This window comes from Tachypleus tridentatus, chromosome 4, assembly GCF_004210375.1.
Source record: "Tachypleus tridentatus isolate NWPU-2018 chromosome 4, ASM421037v1, whole genome shotgun sequence".
In the NCBI taxonomy this organism is placed as follows: Eukaryota; Metazoa; Arthropoda; class Merostomata; order Xiphosura; family Limulidae; genus Tachypleus; species Tachypleus tridentatus.
In genome coordinates, this window is record NC_134828.1 from 50,629,397 (window position 1) to 50,648,556 (window position 19,160).

Below are 19,160 nucleotides of genomic sequence, written 5' to 3' on the forward strand. Positions count from 1 at the left end.
AAAAGTATTCTAATAAGTAGAGCAGGAGATACAAACTGGACGCAAAAACATTTTTGTCCTCAAGTTAAAAACTGTAGTATTCCAAATATGGGACAATAAAGCTTAGGGGGTGGTTATTTCTTGACAGACTTATTGCTTCTTTTCCAAATGGATGAAACATAAGTAGTTTTCTGAGCTGAACTACCTAATTGTTAATGATTTTACGCCTGAATTTTAGTTCAAATTTATATAAAAATAGGTTATTGTATCACTTATATAATTTACGGAAACACCTAAATGTTAGCTTTACCAGGCAATAGTGGGGTGTTCAAGGTAAAACCAGTATAAAATATTTTTTATAATTACTTAAATCGTCTCATTATGAAAGCAAATGTCAAAAGCAATATAATCTGGTATTTTAATTTATGAATGTTGTTATTCGACACAACAAATATTTTTCACAGCCTATCAACAAACCAAAATTAGTGATAAAAACTAAACTCTGCTATGCTTAATTCATTGGGTTACAGCTGTGATAGCGATTGTGTGATTGCTTTCTCACGTATAGGCAGGTGATTTACTTATAGTAAATTATAGTCATGGTTCTGACAATAAAATGCTAGGTATTTTGTTTTGCTGAAATGCAACAGAGATCACCTTTTTATCTCGAAGCTCGAGATATTTGTCAAATTACCTATAAAGACGTCACTTTTTGTACATATACCTTTTAACACTTAACGAATAAGCTACATTGTAAGTTAATGATATTAACTTTATGATATTAAATTAACAAAATAAAAGCGATTATGAAAGTAGATTATTGAGTATGTGACCATAAAAGCAATGAAAATATTTTAATACTGTATTTGTTTATTAGAGGACTTCAAACGGCTAAAATTTGTTGTTGAAACTCTCAGAAATATATGTTCTTGCATATAGGTCTCGAGAATAATATTCGCAGAAAAAAAAATCATGACTTACAGCCTGTTTATTTTCAACTAGAAACAAGGATTATAGCTAAATCACCCTGCCTGCTCGATGATCACCAGGTGCCATAGGCGATAATAAAACATATATTGGCTTTGTGATTTGTACAAGTAGTCAGATACCACATTATTCAGCTGAGTTAAATAGGCTATAATCTAATCGGCATTCTTTTTTTATTATATAAACTAGAGAAACAACATTCCAATAGAATGCCCAACCTTTTAGAAACTGGATGGATCTGTCTTTGAGAACAGTAATCAGGTAATGGCTAAAATGTCCTAGTGGGAGGTAAAATAGTTAAATTCCACATTGTAAAGGGCCTCCTTTTTACTGACTTATTATTATCAGTCAGTCACTCTCAAAGTGGATGTGTATTACTTGTACATCTTTTCTGTTTGTCAATTTTTTATGAATGAGTGCCTATATAAGAGAAAAAAATACCTTTAATACCAATTAAGAGTGAACAGCATCCAAGAAAGTAAAACCAATGCACTATCTAATGATGATAATAAGAAACATTTTTTTTCAAGCATGTCGTAACAAGAACGAAAGTTGAGCTTAAATATTTCTGATATATGTATTCAGTTGTCTTATGTCTAATTTTATAAATTTAATTGCGTGACAGAAGCTATAACAGCATGTATTTAAAAGTATTAAAAGTATTTTCCAGTCGTTTCATCTGAGCATAGGATTTGTAATGTTTAAATGCAATGAAATGTGGACTTGGGAAAAAAAAATTATATTTTACAAACTTGAAAAATTAGAATTGATATACAGTTAAGCATACCATAGGATAATTTCATAAAGAGAACAGTTGTATTTTTTTATTAAAATGGAATTGGTTGAAAGATAATTTCAGTCTGTCAAAGAAGTATAAACGTGTAATGAAAAGAGCCAACATTTTGACTTCGTTATCGATTTATACCGTGAGTTGCACAATATTAATTCATAATGCAGACAGAGTAAGAAGTAAGCAGTGATTTGTAAAGATTTTCTTCTTGTTTCTTGTCCAGATGTTGATGAGAACAAAGTCACCAGTGATACAGGTCAATCGTTAGAATATACAGATATCGAGACTGCGGAACTGTCACACTTGTTGCACGACCTTGCGAACTTTGAACTCTTAGACTCTGGAACCAATATAAAAGAAAAGTCATTTGTTAAAAATGTTTCAGCAGAGGATAGTGGGGATTCATCTTTATCAACAGACTCGACAGAAGTCGTTGTGCAGTCAGTAGGTCTGAATCAAATACCCACCGATGAGGATTTTACTGCAAGAGGTATGGATATATTGATGGCCTATTAAAACTGTATCAATAACTGGCTTTAAGATAAAATAACACCATTTCTCGTCTATAGAGCACTACGGGTTTCCTAACAAATGACATTTTGTTATTACTCTGATTATACACGTATATTATTATATAACTTGGAATTCAGTAGCAGTTTCTGGGCTAAGCAAAAGTTACAGTTAGAAAAAACTTTAACAACAAGTCAAATTAATCCCGCCATCTTAGAAGGATACTGTTTTTTAATATTGTTAAAATGATTGCTTACTCTCTTTATTTTGTTTAACTAATATATTTGTTAAATGTCTTGAATAGAATACATATTATAAAACATAAATAAACAACGTCGTAAATGAATTTCGTTGGAAAAGAAAAACAACATAGTCGATATGTTTTTTGCTTCTTACAATAATGAAGAAATATTCTCAGGGATTTTATAACATAATATAATCTATGGAGTTAGGTGGCATTCGACTTGCATTCTGTGGGTTCGATTACCCCGTCCCACCAAACATGCTCGCTCTTTCATTCATGGGGACATTATAATGTTACGATCAATCCTATTATTCGTTGGCAAAATAATAGCTTAAAACTTGGCCGTGAGCGGTGGTGCCTTAAATCTTGTCTTAGGTTGCTGAATTAGGGACGGCTAGCTTTCGTGTGACTTTGCACGAAATTCAAAACCTATCAAACAAAAGTGTGAATTTAGTGAACGTTTTTAACAAATTTCGTTAAATAAGTGAGTTTTTGTAACTGTGTTTATTGCAGAATCTTCAACATATCACAGTTTTTTTCGTTTTCAGAATGGTGTAATCTTTGTTTAAAACTGAGCATACGTTAACCAATCTTTTATACCACCTCACTAATTTTAATTATACAAAGCGTAAAGTTACGCAATGGGCTCTCTGTGCTCTGCCCAGCACGGATATGAAGTACAGTTTTCAATATCATAAGCCTGCTAAATTATCGCATGCGTTTGTATATCTTAAAGTTGCATGTACTATCTGTAAGCCAAGTTAATGTTTATGACTGGAGGTTTGCTTCTTAAGCTCTTCCGGACTGTAAATTCGATGTTCCTGGTTTGCACACCTTTATTTCCAAAAAAAAGCTGGACTTTGGTGTCGTTGATGAGTTATAAGTGACAGTCAAGTCGCGATATTCGATTACAGTCCACAAGTTGACGGTAGGTGGTGTTTACTAGCTGCCTTCTCTATAGCATATAACTCTAGCACAGATAGTCCTGAAGTAGCTTTGTGCAAAATTCAACAAACTTCATAAGTCTGTTTTATTTTTACAGTGACTCTGTTTGACGTATTGGATTATGCGTATAGATTTGATAAAATTAGTTTTGAGAGATTGATGACATATTAAAAATATTTATCATGATAAACGTTTTGTTTTATTACAGTAACAGATGATAACATCAACAACTATGTTGACATGGAACTTGTTTCAAACACAAATAACCAAAGATATCCAAAGCTATCACGACAACACCCTTTTGGGCGTAAGTTTCCTTCTAAATACAGTGAACCACGTCATTCACTAAATATAAAGTCTCCAAACTTTGGTGAGGGTTCAGGAGTATTTGTTAACGAACAGTCACCACAACAGACTGACCGTGTGTCCAATAGCGACCTTGTCCACCCTACAAAGAGTAGTCAGAAAATCAAAAGGCCTCCAACCCTCCAATTTGTATCTAAGCAAGAATTTAAGAAAACAATAGATGACACTAATATGAAACAGAAGTATTATTCAATCCATAACAGTCACTTAAGTAGCCAACTTTCACACGGAATTAAAGATTATAAGAATACTAATATTTTACCGTTACCTCCATCTAAACTATTATGTAGAACAAGACTGGCCTCAGGTACTGAGACGAACAAGCCGTGGTTCTTCCCATCAGAAGACAATTTATGTGTTAATACTTCAGAGTTTTCATGTGACAAAGGTAAAGAATACTTAAATTTTGGAAGCAGCAAATCAGCTCAGAACAATCAAAACGGTTCACACGAGATAAGAAACCTTACTGAAAAAACAACACGTAAAAACACAGAAGGTGAACAGAAAAAAAAACAAAATCAGATTTTCAATAGTAGCTCCTGTCATAGACGATTTAAAGAAAAGCCACTTAGTGTTAAAGATCATATTGCTATGTTTTCTTGTAGTGATATAGACGTGAACGAGGATTCATCAGATATCACAAATAAAACAGTTCTGTGTTCTGAGGATTATGAACTTATTGCTTCTCCACATGAGTATAAAAACCTTTCTGGTACTCCAGCCGCGTGCTTTAGTGGCAAAAATCAAGAATCAAGTAGTAAAGTTCATGGTGTTAATAATGTTTGTGTAACTTCAGAGGACAACAGTTTGAAGAAAAATCATATTTTTACTGAAGAGTCTTTCTCTAAATCTCAAAGTTCGAACAGTTTAGAATCGCGTTTTTTCAGCAGTAAGCGAACATTTCAAACATATGACTATAATAAAAGCATTCCAAGCAATATCAAGCCAATGGAAAATACACATTCCAATGGACAAGATCTTACATCATCCAGTTACAGACACAATTTTGTAGCAAGAAGCTTCACCTATGACAAGTTGAGTATATTAAGTTCTCGAAGCCACGAAGACTTGTCAAACCGATCAAACAATTGGAATCTGTTTTCATTACAACAAAAATCCTCTAAATCTAATTCTACAAAATTAAAGGGATTAGTTATTCCGGAGAAGCCCCTTAGTGCTTTACCAACAGTAAAATCATTGCCTACAATAGTTAATAAAACTACTTGTTTAGCTTCAAAACTCGAACCTGTTAAATTATTAACTTGCCATCAGTGGAAAGAACAAAATATTTCTCAGCCAGAAAAAGCAAAATCGTTACCAAGAAAATTGGGCTTGCAGTCTTCACTAATATCAAAAGACACTGTAGAAAGAGCAAACAAACAGTCATTTTTGTCAGATCCACCATGGAAAAATGCCAACCCTAATGTGCCAAAGTATTCTCCAGCTTTTCAAAGAAGATTTCTTCAGCTACCACGAACAAATGTTACCTCTTCTGTTTCACCAACTCCTCCTTCTTCTTTGACTTCTCCTATGTCTCCTACACCGTCTTCTCCTTCCAGCACAAGCAGTTCAAATACGTCATCTTCATTTGGCATCACTTCTCCGCCAACTCTCAAAAAACAGAGTGCATTCCAGTTTTCACTATCACAGAGCAAACCTATAACCCCTCTTATTCCAGAAAAACCTGTTATGTCATCAACTTTAACGTCATCAGACAATAAAGAAAGAGACTGCGAACAGTCGATAGTACTTAATTCACCTCTATATGAAGAAACAACTAAAAGCTTTTCATCTTCAAAACCGCTGAAGGCTTCTTTTTCGACAAATTCTTTATCAGATATCGAAATGCTTGACAGTAAAAACAGCCTTACACGTTCAACAGAACAACATATTCATAAAAATAACCACAGTTCTTATTGGGATAAAGAATATAAACAAAACAGTTTAATGGCCATAAAGAGTTTGGAGTCAAATAGTTCTAAAGAATCAACGCACAATGAAATGTTTAAAGATAAACCAGAAACGTTTAGCACTGCTGATATTCCATGTTGTAGAACAAACTCTTCAATCAATATAACAGAACACAGTAAAGAACTAAACTCAGACATGCATGGAAAGTTTTTGGCTAAACCAGTCTGTGTCGATTTTGAAGAGTCAGAAACACTGAAACAGGAGCATCTTCCAGAATGGAAAAAATACGTGAGGCCAACATTACATAAATATGACAATATTTCTTCACTTCCATCAACCGGTTCTTATAGAGAGTCATTGGACAGAGCTGAAAATAACAGCCACATTGTGTTGTTCGACGGTGATCAAAAGTTTTCAAAATTCGAAAGCTTAACAAGATTTGCTTACCACAGTCAATATCCTTCTGACAAAAATGAAAGTGGCGATAACTTTTTCTCGAAAGTTAGCCAAAGAACGGAAGATTCAAGACAAGCTACCAGTGATTTAATATCTGAATCAAATTCAGAATCTCCTGACTACTCTCTAACATCAAATTTTATAGCACGTCAATTTAGTCAACAAAAAACAGTTTTGAACATGTCTAAAAAAGGACCTTCTGAAGGAACTAAAAACTTTAGATCATTAGCTGAACAATGGGAGCGAAAATCATTTGACAGCAACCAAGAGATTTCTTCACTCCCTTTTTTTTCGTTGCCAAGCCCCTCAATATCAAAATGCAGCTCATTGACTAACCTATCTCAGAGTGGTAGTGTGAAACTTTCTCCCTCTCTCTTGCTAAAAGGGAATAATGTAGCACATTGCTCAAGAATAAATGGAGTATCAAACCAGTCGTTAGCCAACAATGTTACATCAGGTATGAATATGAGGGACAAACAACAGTCTATTCCGAGGCCCATATCCTTAACAGAAGAAATAGGAGAAAAAAATAATATGTGGAATAAACGTTCTGTAACCAACAGCACTTTTTCCTCTGAAGAAAAACAAGAGATTTCCCACATTGTTGGTAAGTCATTTGCCTCTAGAGAAGCCTTTAGTAGAAGTCGAGAATTCTTGGATCATTTGGGTTCCAGAAACAGACCATATCTCTCGTCTTCTGCAAGGTCCATGAGCGTTAGTGATATTCGTAAGAGTTTTGAAAAAAACACATCTAACCCAGATGCCCTCTTGTTAACCATTTTAAAGCCTCAAACCTTCAAATCTTCTGACGTGCACTTTAATCATAATTTTTATTCTGAAAATTGTCAAATATATGACGATTGTTCCAAATTAACTGTCCAGTCAGAAAAATGTCCACCTTCTGAAGATTTTAACTCAACCTTAGGACCTGCTACTTCACAACTATCTGGAGATTGTTCCAACTTAAGTATCCATTTTGCAAGTCAAAGACGATCTAATGACATCCGCAACACATCAGTTTTATCTAACCATACTCAAGTCTCTGACCATACTAATTCAATTGTCAAGTCTGCTACTAATGGGATTAATGATTACCAATTTAGCAACTTTAAATACGCTAATCATCGAGCATTAGTTAATCAAACCCATTATGACTTTCAATCTGGTATTCATTGCTCATCTAGTTTTAGAAATTCTGAGAATGATACCAAAGTTAGTAGCTATAGTACTAGAGTACAAACTCCTATTAAAAATCATCCTATTAGTTGTGCTGACGAAGATAAGTCTTCTATAAAAGTTAAACATTTGAATAAAAAAACATCAGACTATAGTAACTTATCTTCTGCTCCTAAAATTGATCCTAAACGAACGTTTATAAATGAAAATACTGTTACAAATGCTGCAAAATATAATTGTCCTAATTCTAACAACCAGTGTTTAATTTCTGCCTCAAATCGAAACAGTGAAAATCCTTTAGCATTGCGATTTGAATGCAAACATTCCTCTTCAGTTGATTCATCTGCTAGTGAGTCAGGAGAAAACACTACTATGCAGTGCCAATCTAAGACATCAACAGAGCTTTGTGGATTAAATACATCATTATCCTCTTTAACTGGCACCATCTCTCCTCAAGAACGTGAGCAACTGACTGAAGAAGCCAACCAGATCCTTCAAGAAGAGGGTGTAGACAGTAAACAAGAAATAAATGTGGTTGTAATTCAAAAAGAACTACAAACTGGCAGTATTGGAATCTCTCTTGCTGGAGGAGCAGACTATGAAGTCAAGGAAATTACGGTGAGTTTAAAAAGTACACCAAGTTGATTGCTTTAAGCATTTCATTACAGTGGTGCGTTAGAAATATGGGAAGCGAAATTATCACAAAGTTTAATGATTGGCTTGATAACTAATATTAAAATAGTACTTATGGACTTGAATTCTGACAGTATTACGAGTTCTTATCTGTAGCATGGTTTCTATATAATAAAACATCAACTTTTACAAGTAAAAAAAAATCATGAACATACTTTGCTTTTATATTTTGAGTTTCATTATAGGTTTCCAGTAAGTTTTTATATATAATTGTTGTATGTGATAAAATCTTTCAGTTCTCTCACATGTACACTTGCTCATAGATATTTCTGAAATATCAAATTTCTTGAGAGACAAATATTTGTGGAAATACGTTTTATTGGAGCTTCTCTTAACGCTTATGCTCCATAATAAAATTGTAATATTTACGACAAGAATCTTTGACCAAAATTATGTAACTACACGAGGGAGGTAAGAGGGGAACACAATACTATTATTTCAGTATATCCGTTTGCAGGCTGTTTAGTAAGTTTTGTGAAATGAAACTGATTTAAACCGCCAAACTACCGAATTGGTTATATCTACATATTGAATAATTTTATGTTTTAGCCTGCACAGTAATTAGTATAAATATTCGACCAAATCAACTGTATAAAGCCACAAATTTCCTGTGTATAATACAGAAGAGACCCTGCCAGTAAGTAGATGGATTAATTGCATTATTTGTAGTATAATTGTTTCTATAATTTTTGAGTAACTCGTATTATTGGCAACCATGCATATATAATATTATTAATCCACAAGTAAATTAACATACAGACAGTTTAACAAAATATATTTTGAAAAACCCACCCTTAGCTCGAATGAATTTTTTTTTAGGCGTTGATAACTATGATTATGGGATAAGTTTTCTGAGGTAATAAGTTATCACTTCTGTTATATATGGTTTTAAATTTAAAACTGACTTTTCCAGGTTCATAAAATTGTAGCAGGCAGTTTAGCAGACAGAAACGGACAGATTAGGAAAGGAGATCGTATTCTTGCTCTGAATGGACGTAATGTGAAGGGGTTGACACACAAGGAAGTATTGGACATTTTAAAAGCACCACGGAATGAGGTGATTTTAGTCTTGGCAAGTGAACGTGCGAAGTTTTCATACCAAGAGAAGGCGAATGTAGTTCCTGAATTAATAAATGGACACCATGCTACCACAGAAGAGAGTGAACAAGAAATAATGAAAATAGGTGCAAAGAATTTTCTTTTAGATTGTAGACTGAAAAATGTGTTGAAAATTCATCTTTATGATTATTATTTGTCCATTTTTATATAATTCAACAACCTTCAAAAGCAGTAATTTTGTTACGGTAGAAATTATAATTAGTTTAACTGTATTTGAGAATTATAAAATACGGCATCGGCAAAACATGGAGTGTGTGTTTGATCTCTCAATAAGATACGACATTTGCAATACTCGTGAACTGAAAACAAAGCACAGTGGTGGCTATAACTTCAAGTGTGTGTATGTGAACTATGAACTATTTATGGTACGTGTGCCACAAGCTATACGTGGAATGTAGGTATAAAATATGAACGAAGTATGGTCAAGACGATTCTTGGAATGTATGTTTGTGAGCTATGAGCGAAATGTTACAAGCTATGTATGTGTGAATGATTAACAAAGTATGGTATGCGTGATCCTTGAAAGGTGTGTATGTGAAGTATAAACGAAATACAGCACCGACAGTTTTTGTTTTATGTGTGTCTGAATGTGTATGCTTGTGAACTTAAGCAAAATATGATAGAGGCGGTTTTTCAAGTGTGTATTTAAACTATGAGCGAATATTGAATAGACGATTCTTGGAGCATGTGTGAGATGTAAACAAAACACAATATTCGTAATACTTAGAAGAAAACAACTTGTGTAAAACAAATATTTTATCAACTAATTATGTACTAATGACTGGAACGTCTTTTTACTTTATGAGTTTATGTCATAGAAACTCCTTAAAACGTTTTTTATATTTACACCTACGGATGTCTCTTGAAATTATAGACTAGTTCTATTTTCTTTACTGAAATGAAATATACGTTTTCAATTTTCTATGCCTTGAAATGGAGGTTAAAGACTGTGGTTAATTGTTTCTTTTTTTCACATACATGTATGTGTATATACATATGAAAATGTTGGTAGATGTTGATTGATGCACACATGTAAAGCAAGACAAACTTTTTTCTCATCGACAGAAGAAAAGATCATCACAGTGGAATTACAAAAGGATAAAACTGGAGTAGGCTTTAGCTTAGAAGGAGGAAAAGAGTCTCCCTCAGGAAACCGTCCGTTAACCATAAAAAAGATATTCAAAGGTAGCTGTTTCTCCTGTTCATATCTTGTAAAAGTTGGTATTAACTGTCATTTATTAAACCTATACAATTCTGCATTTAAATTAAAATAAGAGTTAAAATGCACTTGTACGGCTTAATGGGTTCGCGCTTTGGACTCGTGGTCGATAGTTGCGAGTTCGAGAGTGGCTCGCGTCATGTTGTTAAGTCCCTGTGTAAGATGTCTTAACCCCACTTGTCCCAGTAATATGACAAGTATCAGCTGTTAACTTGGAGCTAACATGTAATGGGGTAGCATCTTATCCTGGAAGAATTGGTCATCAACCACCTTAAACAAAGTAACGTTCAATAGTTTTCTAATCATATTTTTAAGTAGAAACCTTTGTAAGTAATATTTGATAGGAGAAAGGTATCTAAGCTGGAAAATGTGCCTGCAAGTTACGGTCAAGAGATAAATAATTGTTTTGAAAATTGTTTCAATTGTGACGAAACGACCATACGGTATAATTACAGAAATTATCTTATCTATTGCCACACCATATATTTTTGTGTTTATCGAAACCTATAAAGGATCACTTCTACAGTGTTCTTTAGTTAAAGATCACATTTCTTAATTTGCATCTCCGTAAAGGTGAACTAAGAAAATGCCTTAAAAATAAAAGAAAACTACTGCCAAAATGTCGTTTCAATTGCACCACATGACAACCCAGCACCATTATTCCAGATGCCGTAGGCCTGATAATTCTCTAAAGATGTCAGTGAAACTGACAGGAGTGATCCCAGTGAAGTTTCTCTTTCACATTTTCCTCTTGTGAAATCAGACTGTACAAGGAATTTCTCTCTGACTATCAGAATAGTATCTAATAGTCATGCCAGATGTATGACTTATCCAAAAATGTTGTTAACTGCCTGTTTATTCCCATTTGAAGCATGAAGTGGAGACTGGTGATGTGAAAAGTCACGTGCACAGAAAACATTTTGTACCTGAAGACCATAACAATTGTGACAGAGCGGATATGATGCATCTTTCAGAAAGCATACAGAAGTAGGAAGGAAAAAATATTAGGTGAAATATACTTTAATAGGCCTTACAAGCTGTGTGATAATAAATACTTTAACGTGACTGGGCCGATAAAGTATAAGTTAATGACCCAACTTACATAATTAAATATTTTTAGATCACCAAGACAAAGATCTGTACGGACCAGTGTAGAAATTATCTAAACTAATAATATCTACAAGATATTATTACTTTATTATTCTTTATTACAGAGTAATACCCTCGGACCTTCGTCTTTGATAACTAATTTTGTGCTTCTTCATTATAAATTTAAACGTGTTCACCAAGACTTGGTATCTAACAATACCTCCTGTTTCACTGCATGGGACTATTTGTTAGAACTGAAAAACGGCAATCTTACTTTTAGATAGTATTAATGTGTTTTTACAAAAATACACTAAATATGTATTCCACTGGTGAAATTGCACAAAATATAAGCAACAACCTATTTTAACACTAATGCTTATATTGTGGCAGTTCTTTATATCCTATTGTTGGGCAAGTTGTGATCCATAAGTTACTAATAACGTCCCCCTGTGATACCTCTTTGGATTTACAATGCTAGAATCAGGGGATCGATTCTCCTTGGTGCACACAGCAGATAGCCTGATTTGGCTTTGCCATAAAAAGACACATATATGCTACTAATGTGGTCTAATTTTTTTCGAAATACCTGCACGTGGATATAACCATATGATGTGTTTTCTTTTCTTTTTTGAATAAAATGGTTGGGGTGAACTGGATTTTCTTCAATGTATGTGTGAAAACCCAGGTATTATTCTTTGTGCAACAGAGGCTTACCTACACAGTGTTAATCTTTCAAGGCTTGAGACATAAGTGTTGAGCTGTAGAAGTAATATATATAGTTGCTTGAAACGACAAGAACTACTAAACACAGTGTTTACTAAACTGTAAAGTAATTTTATGTGAGAAATGTCAAGTTCTTTCAAAATGCCATTGGCAATTTTTGGTGTCACTCAACGCATGTTCGAACTGATGGAACATCTGAGCACTTTCCAACAATTGTAGGATCTGGTATCCCGACATTTCGCAGCTGCAATTTCGCACCTGACTCTTGGCAGCCAACAATTTGACAGCCGAGCTCGTTGGCAGCGGACAATTTCGCACTCAGGAAAATTGGTAGCGGATGATTATCCAGCCGAGTATTTACATCAACATTACAGTTTAAGAAAAAGACTCATATATCGTACAGCCATGTAGCCACATTTATTCACAGTCAAAATCATATAACCATGCTGCCACATCTGTTCACAGCTTAAACCAGTAGCTAATTCCTCGAAGGAATTGAATAAGATCCCTTTCTTGATATTCGTTAACCATACGTTGGACTCTTTGATTTACAGTCTCGTACTTTGCCTTCTTCCTTCGCGGTTCATGCCCTGCAATCATTTGTTCCAGAAGATTTAGATTTATTTGGTATTATTTTGCAGGTACAACATCCAGGACGGATTTTCTCGGTCCATCGAGTGTGTGGCTGTGCTCCTTGAGGCGAGCTGTAACTGTATCATCTCGGACATGAATCCGCGCTGGGCAGTGCAAAGTTCTGTAATTTTCACACATGTAGAAAGTTACCTGATTGTCTTTCTTGCTACCCTTATCGAATAAATAAACGTATTCATTGTTGCATGCCTTCACCTTTCCTCTGTTTGATGTTACGTAAGTTGTTGTGTTGTTCATGATGTTACTAATCGGCTGTTTGAAGCTGTTTTAAAATAAAGCAACAAAAGTTTAACGAGAAGACTATGTGTTGAAGTTCTAACAGTAAATGCAAACATTTTATATGTTTTTTTCCAGGTTTAAAAGTGACGTCAATTTTCGAATGGATGTTAATTTGTTGTTAAGTTAACATTAGCAACATCATGAACAACACCTTAACTTAACTATGTATTACTTGGCTGGGTAATCATCCGTTGCCAGTTTTCCTTGATGCGAAATTGTCCGCTGCCAACGAGCTCGGCTGTTAAATTGTTGGATGCCAAGAGTCGAGTGCGAAATTGCGGATGCGAAATGTCGTAGAACTGTAGGATCTGAATATATAGCAGACCCAAGTAAGTGATGAGGCTGTGGACTTTCGACAGTTGTATGAATAATGTTTATGGCCACTAACATCAGAACGCATGCCATGACCTGATGGATAAAATGCTTGCAATCTGAGAGTCGGGAGTTCAAATCCTTGTTACTGAGCATGCTCGCCCTTTCAGCTGTGAGGGCTTTAAAATGTACATTCAATCCCACTATTCTTTGGTAAAAAGTAACCAAAGAGTTGGCGGTGGGTTGTGTCAACCAGCTGTTTTTTATAGTCTTATCACTTCAAAATAAAAATGGCTAGTACATCTCTACAGCTTCCAAGTAGCTATATGCGAAATTCAACAAAACAAACAAGTGCTGATAATACAGTGACTGGAGGTCACATATGAAAGTTTAATGTACGCCAAATGTGAAATATGAAGTTTGTGATGGAGAAAATTCAAAGTCACTTTCCGTTATTCTCCTTATTCTTGTTTTCATAAAACATGTTTTGGTTTAGCTTTGCTTTATTTTTGAACCAATTCATGTTCTTCTTTCTTATATATAAAAAAAGACACTGACGTGTTTTTCATATTCTATTTATGTGTGTTTTATGTTTTGATGAAAGACTGAAAGAACTTTTTTTTTTTTTCCTCAAAGGCGGAAGTGCCGATAAAGTAGGCTTACTGAGAGCTGGAGACCAGATTTTCACGATAAACAACCAACCAGTATCCAACATGACTAGAACAGAGGCATGGAACTTCATGAAGAAGTTACCTGATGGAAAAGCCACTATAACTGTAAAACAGCGTAGTTAAAAACATGTACTATAACTATGTCAAGAAGATTGAGATAAAGTTTCTATAAGACTCATGATGATGAGAACTCAGAATTACAAACAAAATGTGAATCTAATGTCTTTTGTATTATTTTTCTTTTTTGCTATAAAGTTCCTTCAATTAAATGATGAATTTAGTTCTGAGAAATAATAACGTTAATAAATCATATAGATTGTATTACAAACGAGGAAAACTTTGTTTTCTTTATCTGTTCCATTTCATTATTAAATAAAGTTTGTTTTTATTCCCCTAGGTAACTTAGTGGGCTTATTATACTGAATATCATATTTCAATACCCGTGTTGATCAGTGCATAGATAGCTCATTCTGTAGCTTTTGTTTAACAAAAAACAAAACTTTTTTTTATTTCAGTAAAAAATAGTTAAAGATTATTCAACATTTTCAACGATATTAGATATATTTCCAAACAGAAGTAGGAGAGGGGATATTACTCGAAGAGTGCTCAAAATTTTGATTTCTGAACTTTTTGTATTTATTAGCTCGAGTCATTATCGCAGGTCTCTGTAAAATTGTTAGATTTATTAGATTTTGTATTGAAGTCAAATCCATCGGTTTTGAGTAAGTATGGTTACGTAATATATATATTTTTGTTTCGTTGACAATGTTTCTTAACGAGTTTGTAATATTAAATGTATTAACCTTGAGTATCTAGACTTATGAGGGAACCCGGCATAGCCAGGTGGTTAAGGCACTTGACTCATAATCTGAGAGTTGCGGGTTCAAATACCCGTTACACCAAATATGCTTGCCCTTTCAGCCGTGGGGGCGTTAAAATGTGAAGGTCAATCCTACTATTCGTTGGTAAAAGAGTAGCCATCGGTGGTGATGACTAGCTACTTTCCCTCCAGTCTTACACTGCTAAATTAGGGACTGCTAAGGCAGGTAGCCCTTCAGTAGTTTTGCGCGAAATTCAAAACAAACCAAACCAAGCTTATGATGGTATTGTCGTAAATTAATTAGATTATCGTGTACATACAAAAAGACTTGAATCTTTGACAGACATAAAAGCTGGTGTTTTATTGTGCCATTTACCAGCAGTTACCTGTTTTAGCAATCGCTATCTGATAAAATTATAACGTTTTCTCTTTATTTCAAGCTGTTCGTGATTTGGCGGTTTGGTGTACCGGACCGTACATGCTTCCTATCCTGTTACAGCAAATAGACGCCCCGCGCTTTGAGGTCGTGAGAACATTTTTAAAGTCACGTCAAATCCCACTACAAGATTAGAATAGCTCAAAAGTTGGCGGTGTGGGCTATTGACTAGCCTTCTCTCTAGTCTAGTAGTTTTCGACCTTTCTTGACTCAGTACCTATTTGTAAACATTTATGACCTTTTGCGACCAAGTAATTAGCTTTAGTGCAAGGAAACACATCTGGCTTACTAAATACTTATTAAATAAAACAATAAACTATTAGATTCTGACAAACCAATTTCTAATTGCGACCTATGGGTTGAGAAACACTGTTCTAGTCTTTCATGGCTTTACAGATTTCCCAAACAAACAATCAATCTTTTTATTTCAATTGTGATAAGGAAAAGTTAGAATTAGCCATCTATTGAAGGGCTGTTTCCAACAACTATGTATATAATCAGTTTTCATACCTTTATGATAACTAACCAAGCACTCGTGTATCTAACAATGTCTTTAAACGAGAGCCTAAGCTAAGCAAGACCAATTTTCAATGTTAATAAACACTAGTAATGGTGACACCCAATGTTAATAAACACTAGTAATGGTGACACCCAATGTTAATAAACACTAGTAATGGTGACACCTAATGTTAATAAACACTGTATGGTCACACCCATTGTTAATAAACACTGGTAACGGTGATACCTAATGTTAACAAACACTGGTAGTAGTGATACCCAAAGTTAATAAACACCGTATAGTGATAGCCAATGTTAATAAACACTTGTAATGGTGATACCAGTAGATTGTACAAGAGACCATTATTTCAACATGTCTCAAATGATATTTTTCTGTGTAAGCTCAAAAAGAGAGAATTATTTTTTTCTGAAAACACCTTGCGCACAGCAGTGTGCCTGCGGACTTACAATGCTAAGAAACTAGGTTGTGATAACCTTGATAAACAGAGCGCAGATAACCCATTGTGTAACTTTGTGCTTAATTACAAACAAAACCCGACTGGTATGTTTTAATGGCATTTTCTAAAGTTCTCCAGCTGTGAAAGTGAATTGTTTTCAGCCTGCTTTTTGTTCTATTTACTAAAAAAAAACTAATAGGATATTATTTTGTTAATGTGTAGAAGAGTCGCTAAAACATATTTTTACACAAGATCGCTTTACAATAATTCAGTAAACCAATAGTATTTCTAAAGAAGAAAATATGTCGTATAAATATTTTAATATAAGAAATCGTCTCTCAAATGAATATATTTTCAATATGCCACTACACTAAAAAAGGTATTATTACCTCATCATAATGTAATCCCTGTTTCTTCAAATCAAAATGAATTGTAAAGATTTTTAGCTTCAAAAAATGCACGTATTTGTTTTACACTTATCCATTGGTAACGTATTCTATCTACCAGATAGCCTGCCTTCTTGCGGATATAACTTTAGACACTGGTTCAAAAATCATTTTAATTTTCTATAATCATTTTGTGTTGCCTTCTGGCAAATGGTCTTCTCTCTTCTGTGGTAAATTATGTGTTTTACGAAGATGTGAAAACTATAATTAGTTCATCAGAAACTATTTTTTTATATTAATTAAACTTTCTGTTGTAAAGAATTCCATTAGATTATGATAAGTCAGTAGAATTTTGAAATTAAATGTACGTTTTCAAACTTATGTATATAATATGTTTGTACGGATAGTACGTAACACCTACAGTAACTTTGTAGTTTATGGCTAGTTAGCAGCTGATAAACGGAGAATGGAGAACAGTTAAACATTTTACATTCTCCAATAACACTCTTTAAATTTCATTAAAAACAAATATTGAAGCTATTTCTACTATAGAGAAAACATCTTTCATTAGAATAAACTACAAATGATAATTTTTACCTTGTGATTTAGGACTCATAATTAAACAGATATTGGTTAGAAATGTAGAATTGTGTTCAGCATTTTGTAGTTTACGTCATCTTTCAGGTTTGAGTTCGTAGTGAAACCATGGAATGACAATAAAAAGCTACTTTTTGAATAAATAGTGTGACTTATTTCTTCTCATCATATATATAAAGCCTTTTATGCTTGTAATTATTTGTTTCTTCAAATGTCTTACAGTCCGACACGATTTTGTATTAGTTTCTTGTCTTTTTTAAAATTACATTCTTATCATAACTATTAATGCATAATTTCGGTAACATTTTTAGCCGTAACCGTGACAATATAATGTAAAAATTATAAGCTAAAATGACTGTTATGTTACACTCCTTATAGACATCTACGTTGGATTTAGTTTTACAGTAAAATATATTAGGAATGTTTATTCTCCTTTGTTAAACAAACAGAAATAACTTGATAAAAATCAAGTATCTCAAATACGAAGCTGCAATGACAAAAGTCCAAGCTGTTATCAGCGAAAACTTAAAAGTAGTTATAAAACATGAAAAATAAGTTATTTCAAAATATCAATGAGCAAACTGATAAACCGAGTCTAATAAGATTCTACATGTAGTCAATAAGTAGGTGTTTTAATTTAGGACTAACAACATTAGTTGACCGTCGTATTATTAAACTCTATAGTTTTTAAACTTAGAGTGTCTATTAAACCACTTTGTAGCCAAGATAAAACTGTTTAAGTAACTAACTTTAATATTTTTATTTTATTCTCAAAACATGGTATTATCTTTTCTTGTTCCCAAAGTTTGCTTCTTGTGCTATTTATTTGATTTTAACTTCGAACGATGTTTCAGAATTTCCCAGATATTATATTCCGTATGCAATAAAAGGTGTCTTAACTGCTTGTCGCTCAGTAAAATATTTTAAAATGTTTTCTTTCAAGCCATTCATTTTTCAGTCGAATTGTAAAAGTGACGAATGTTATTGCGGTAAATTAGAGCCAAATATGATTGTTTTTTGAATTTCGCGCAAAGTTACACAAGGGCTATTTGTGCTAGCCGGCCCTAATTTACCAGTGTAAGACTAGAGGGAAGGCAGCTAGTTATCACCACCCACCGCTAACTCTTGAGCTACTCTTTTACAAACGAATAGTGAGATTGACCGTCACGACTGAAAAAGCGAGCATGTTTAGTGCGATGGGGATTTGAATCTGCGACACTCAGATTAAGAGTTCAGCTCCCTAACCATCTACACATACCAGGCCTGACACTTAAGATCTGAAAAGATTTGAACCATTTTTGTTCTGGTCAGGAAGATAAAACTTATAACATAAAGATATTGAAATATAATTTTTAATAGTTAGGGGTGATGGGAGAAAAAACAAAAACAACATAGCTTTTATGTAAGGAAACTCGTGTCTATCGTCATTGGCAAATACATACGTTACAATGTAAAGGTTCGAAATCGCTCTATATTATTCTATAATTTGGCAGCTAATTCCATTAACAGCCTATCCCATTTCAATCGTTCACAGTAAGTTGTAAAACACGAGGAATCACTGCAGTAGTCCTAAATGTTTAAAAGGGCTACCTGAACTTGGCTCATATATACATACACTGCTGGCCAAAATCTTAAGGCCAATGAACGTAAAAAAAAATATATGGATTTTGCGTTGTTAGACTCAACCACTTATCTGAGTAGAGCTTCGAAAGATGAAAATAAGAAAAGGGAAAATAAAAATAAAAAACTTCTTTAGCATTTAATAGGGAAAATGTGAACATGTGATCGGATTTGTAGCACATTGAATTTGAGACACCTCATCAAACTACAAAAAATAATTTGAAT

At 33.8% G+C, this 19,160-nt stretch overlaps 1 protein-coding gene across 4 annotated transcripts in view; it reads left to right on the forward strand.

The window, feature by feature from the left end:
- The window catches only part of LOC143249111 (uncharacterized), a 58,536-nt gene extending 41,092 nt beyond the window's left edge, over window positions 1-17,444 (forward strand). For all 4 annotated transcript variants that reach the window (XM_076498433.1, XM_076498434.1, XM_076498435.1 and 1 more), the window contains 5 exons: window positions 1,980-2,246; window positions 3,664-7,982; window positions 8,971-9,241; window positions 10,242-10,361; window positions 14,086-17,444. In XM_076498433.1, the coding sequence (XP_076354548.1) occupies window positions 3,696-7,982; window positions 8,971-9,241; window positions 10,242-10,361; window positions 14,086-14,243 (4,836 nt within the window). In that variant the 5' untranslated portion in view covers window positions 1,980-2,246; window positions 3,664-3,695 and the 3' untranslated portion in view covers window positions 14,244-17,444. The remainder of the gene's footprint in view (window positions 1-1,979; window positions 2,247-3,663; window positions 7,983-8,970; window positions 9,242-10,241; window positions 10,362-14,085) is intronic.
- The last annotated feature ends 1,716 nt before the right edge of the window (window positions 17,445-19,160 follow it).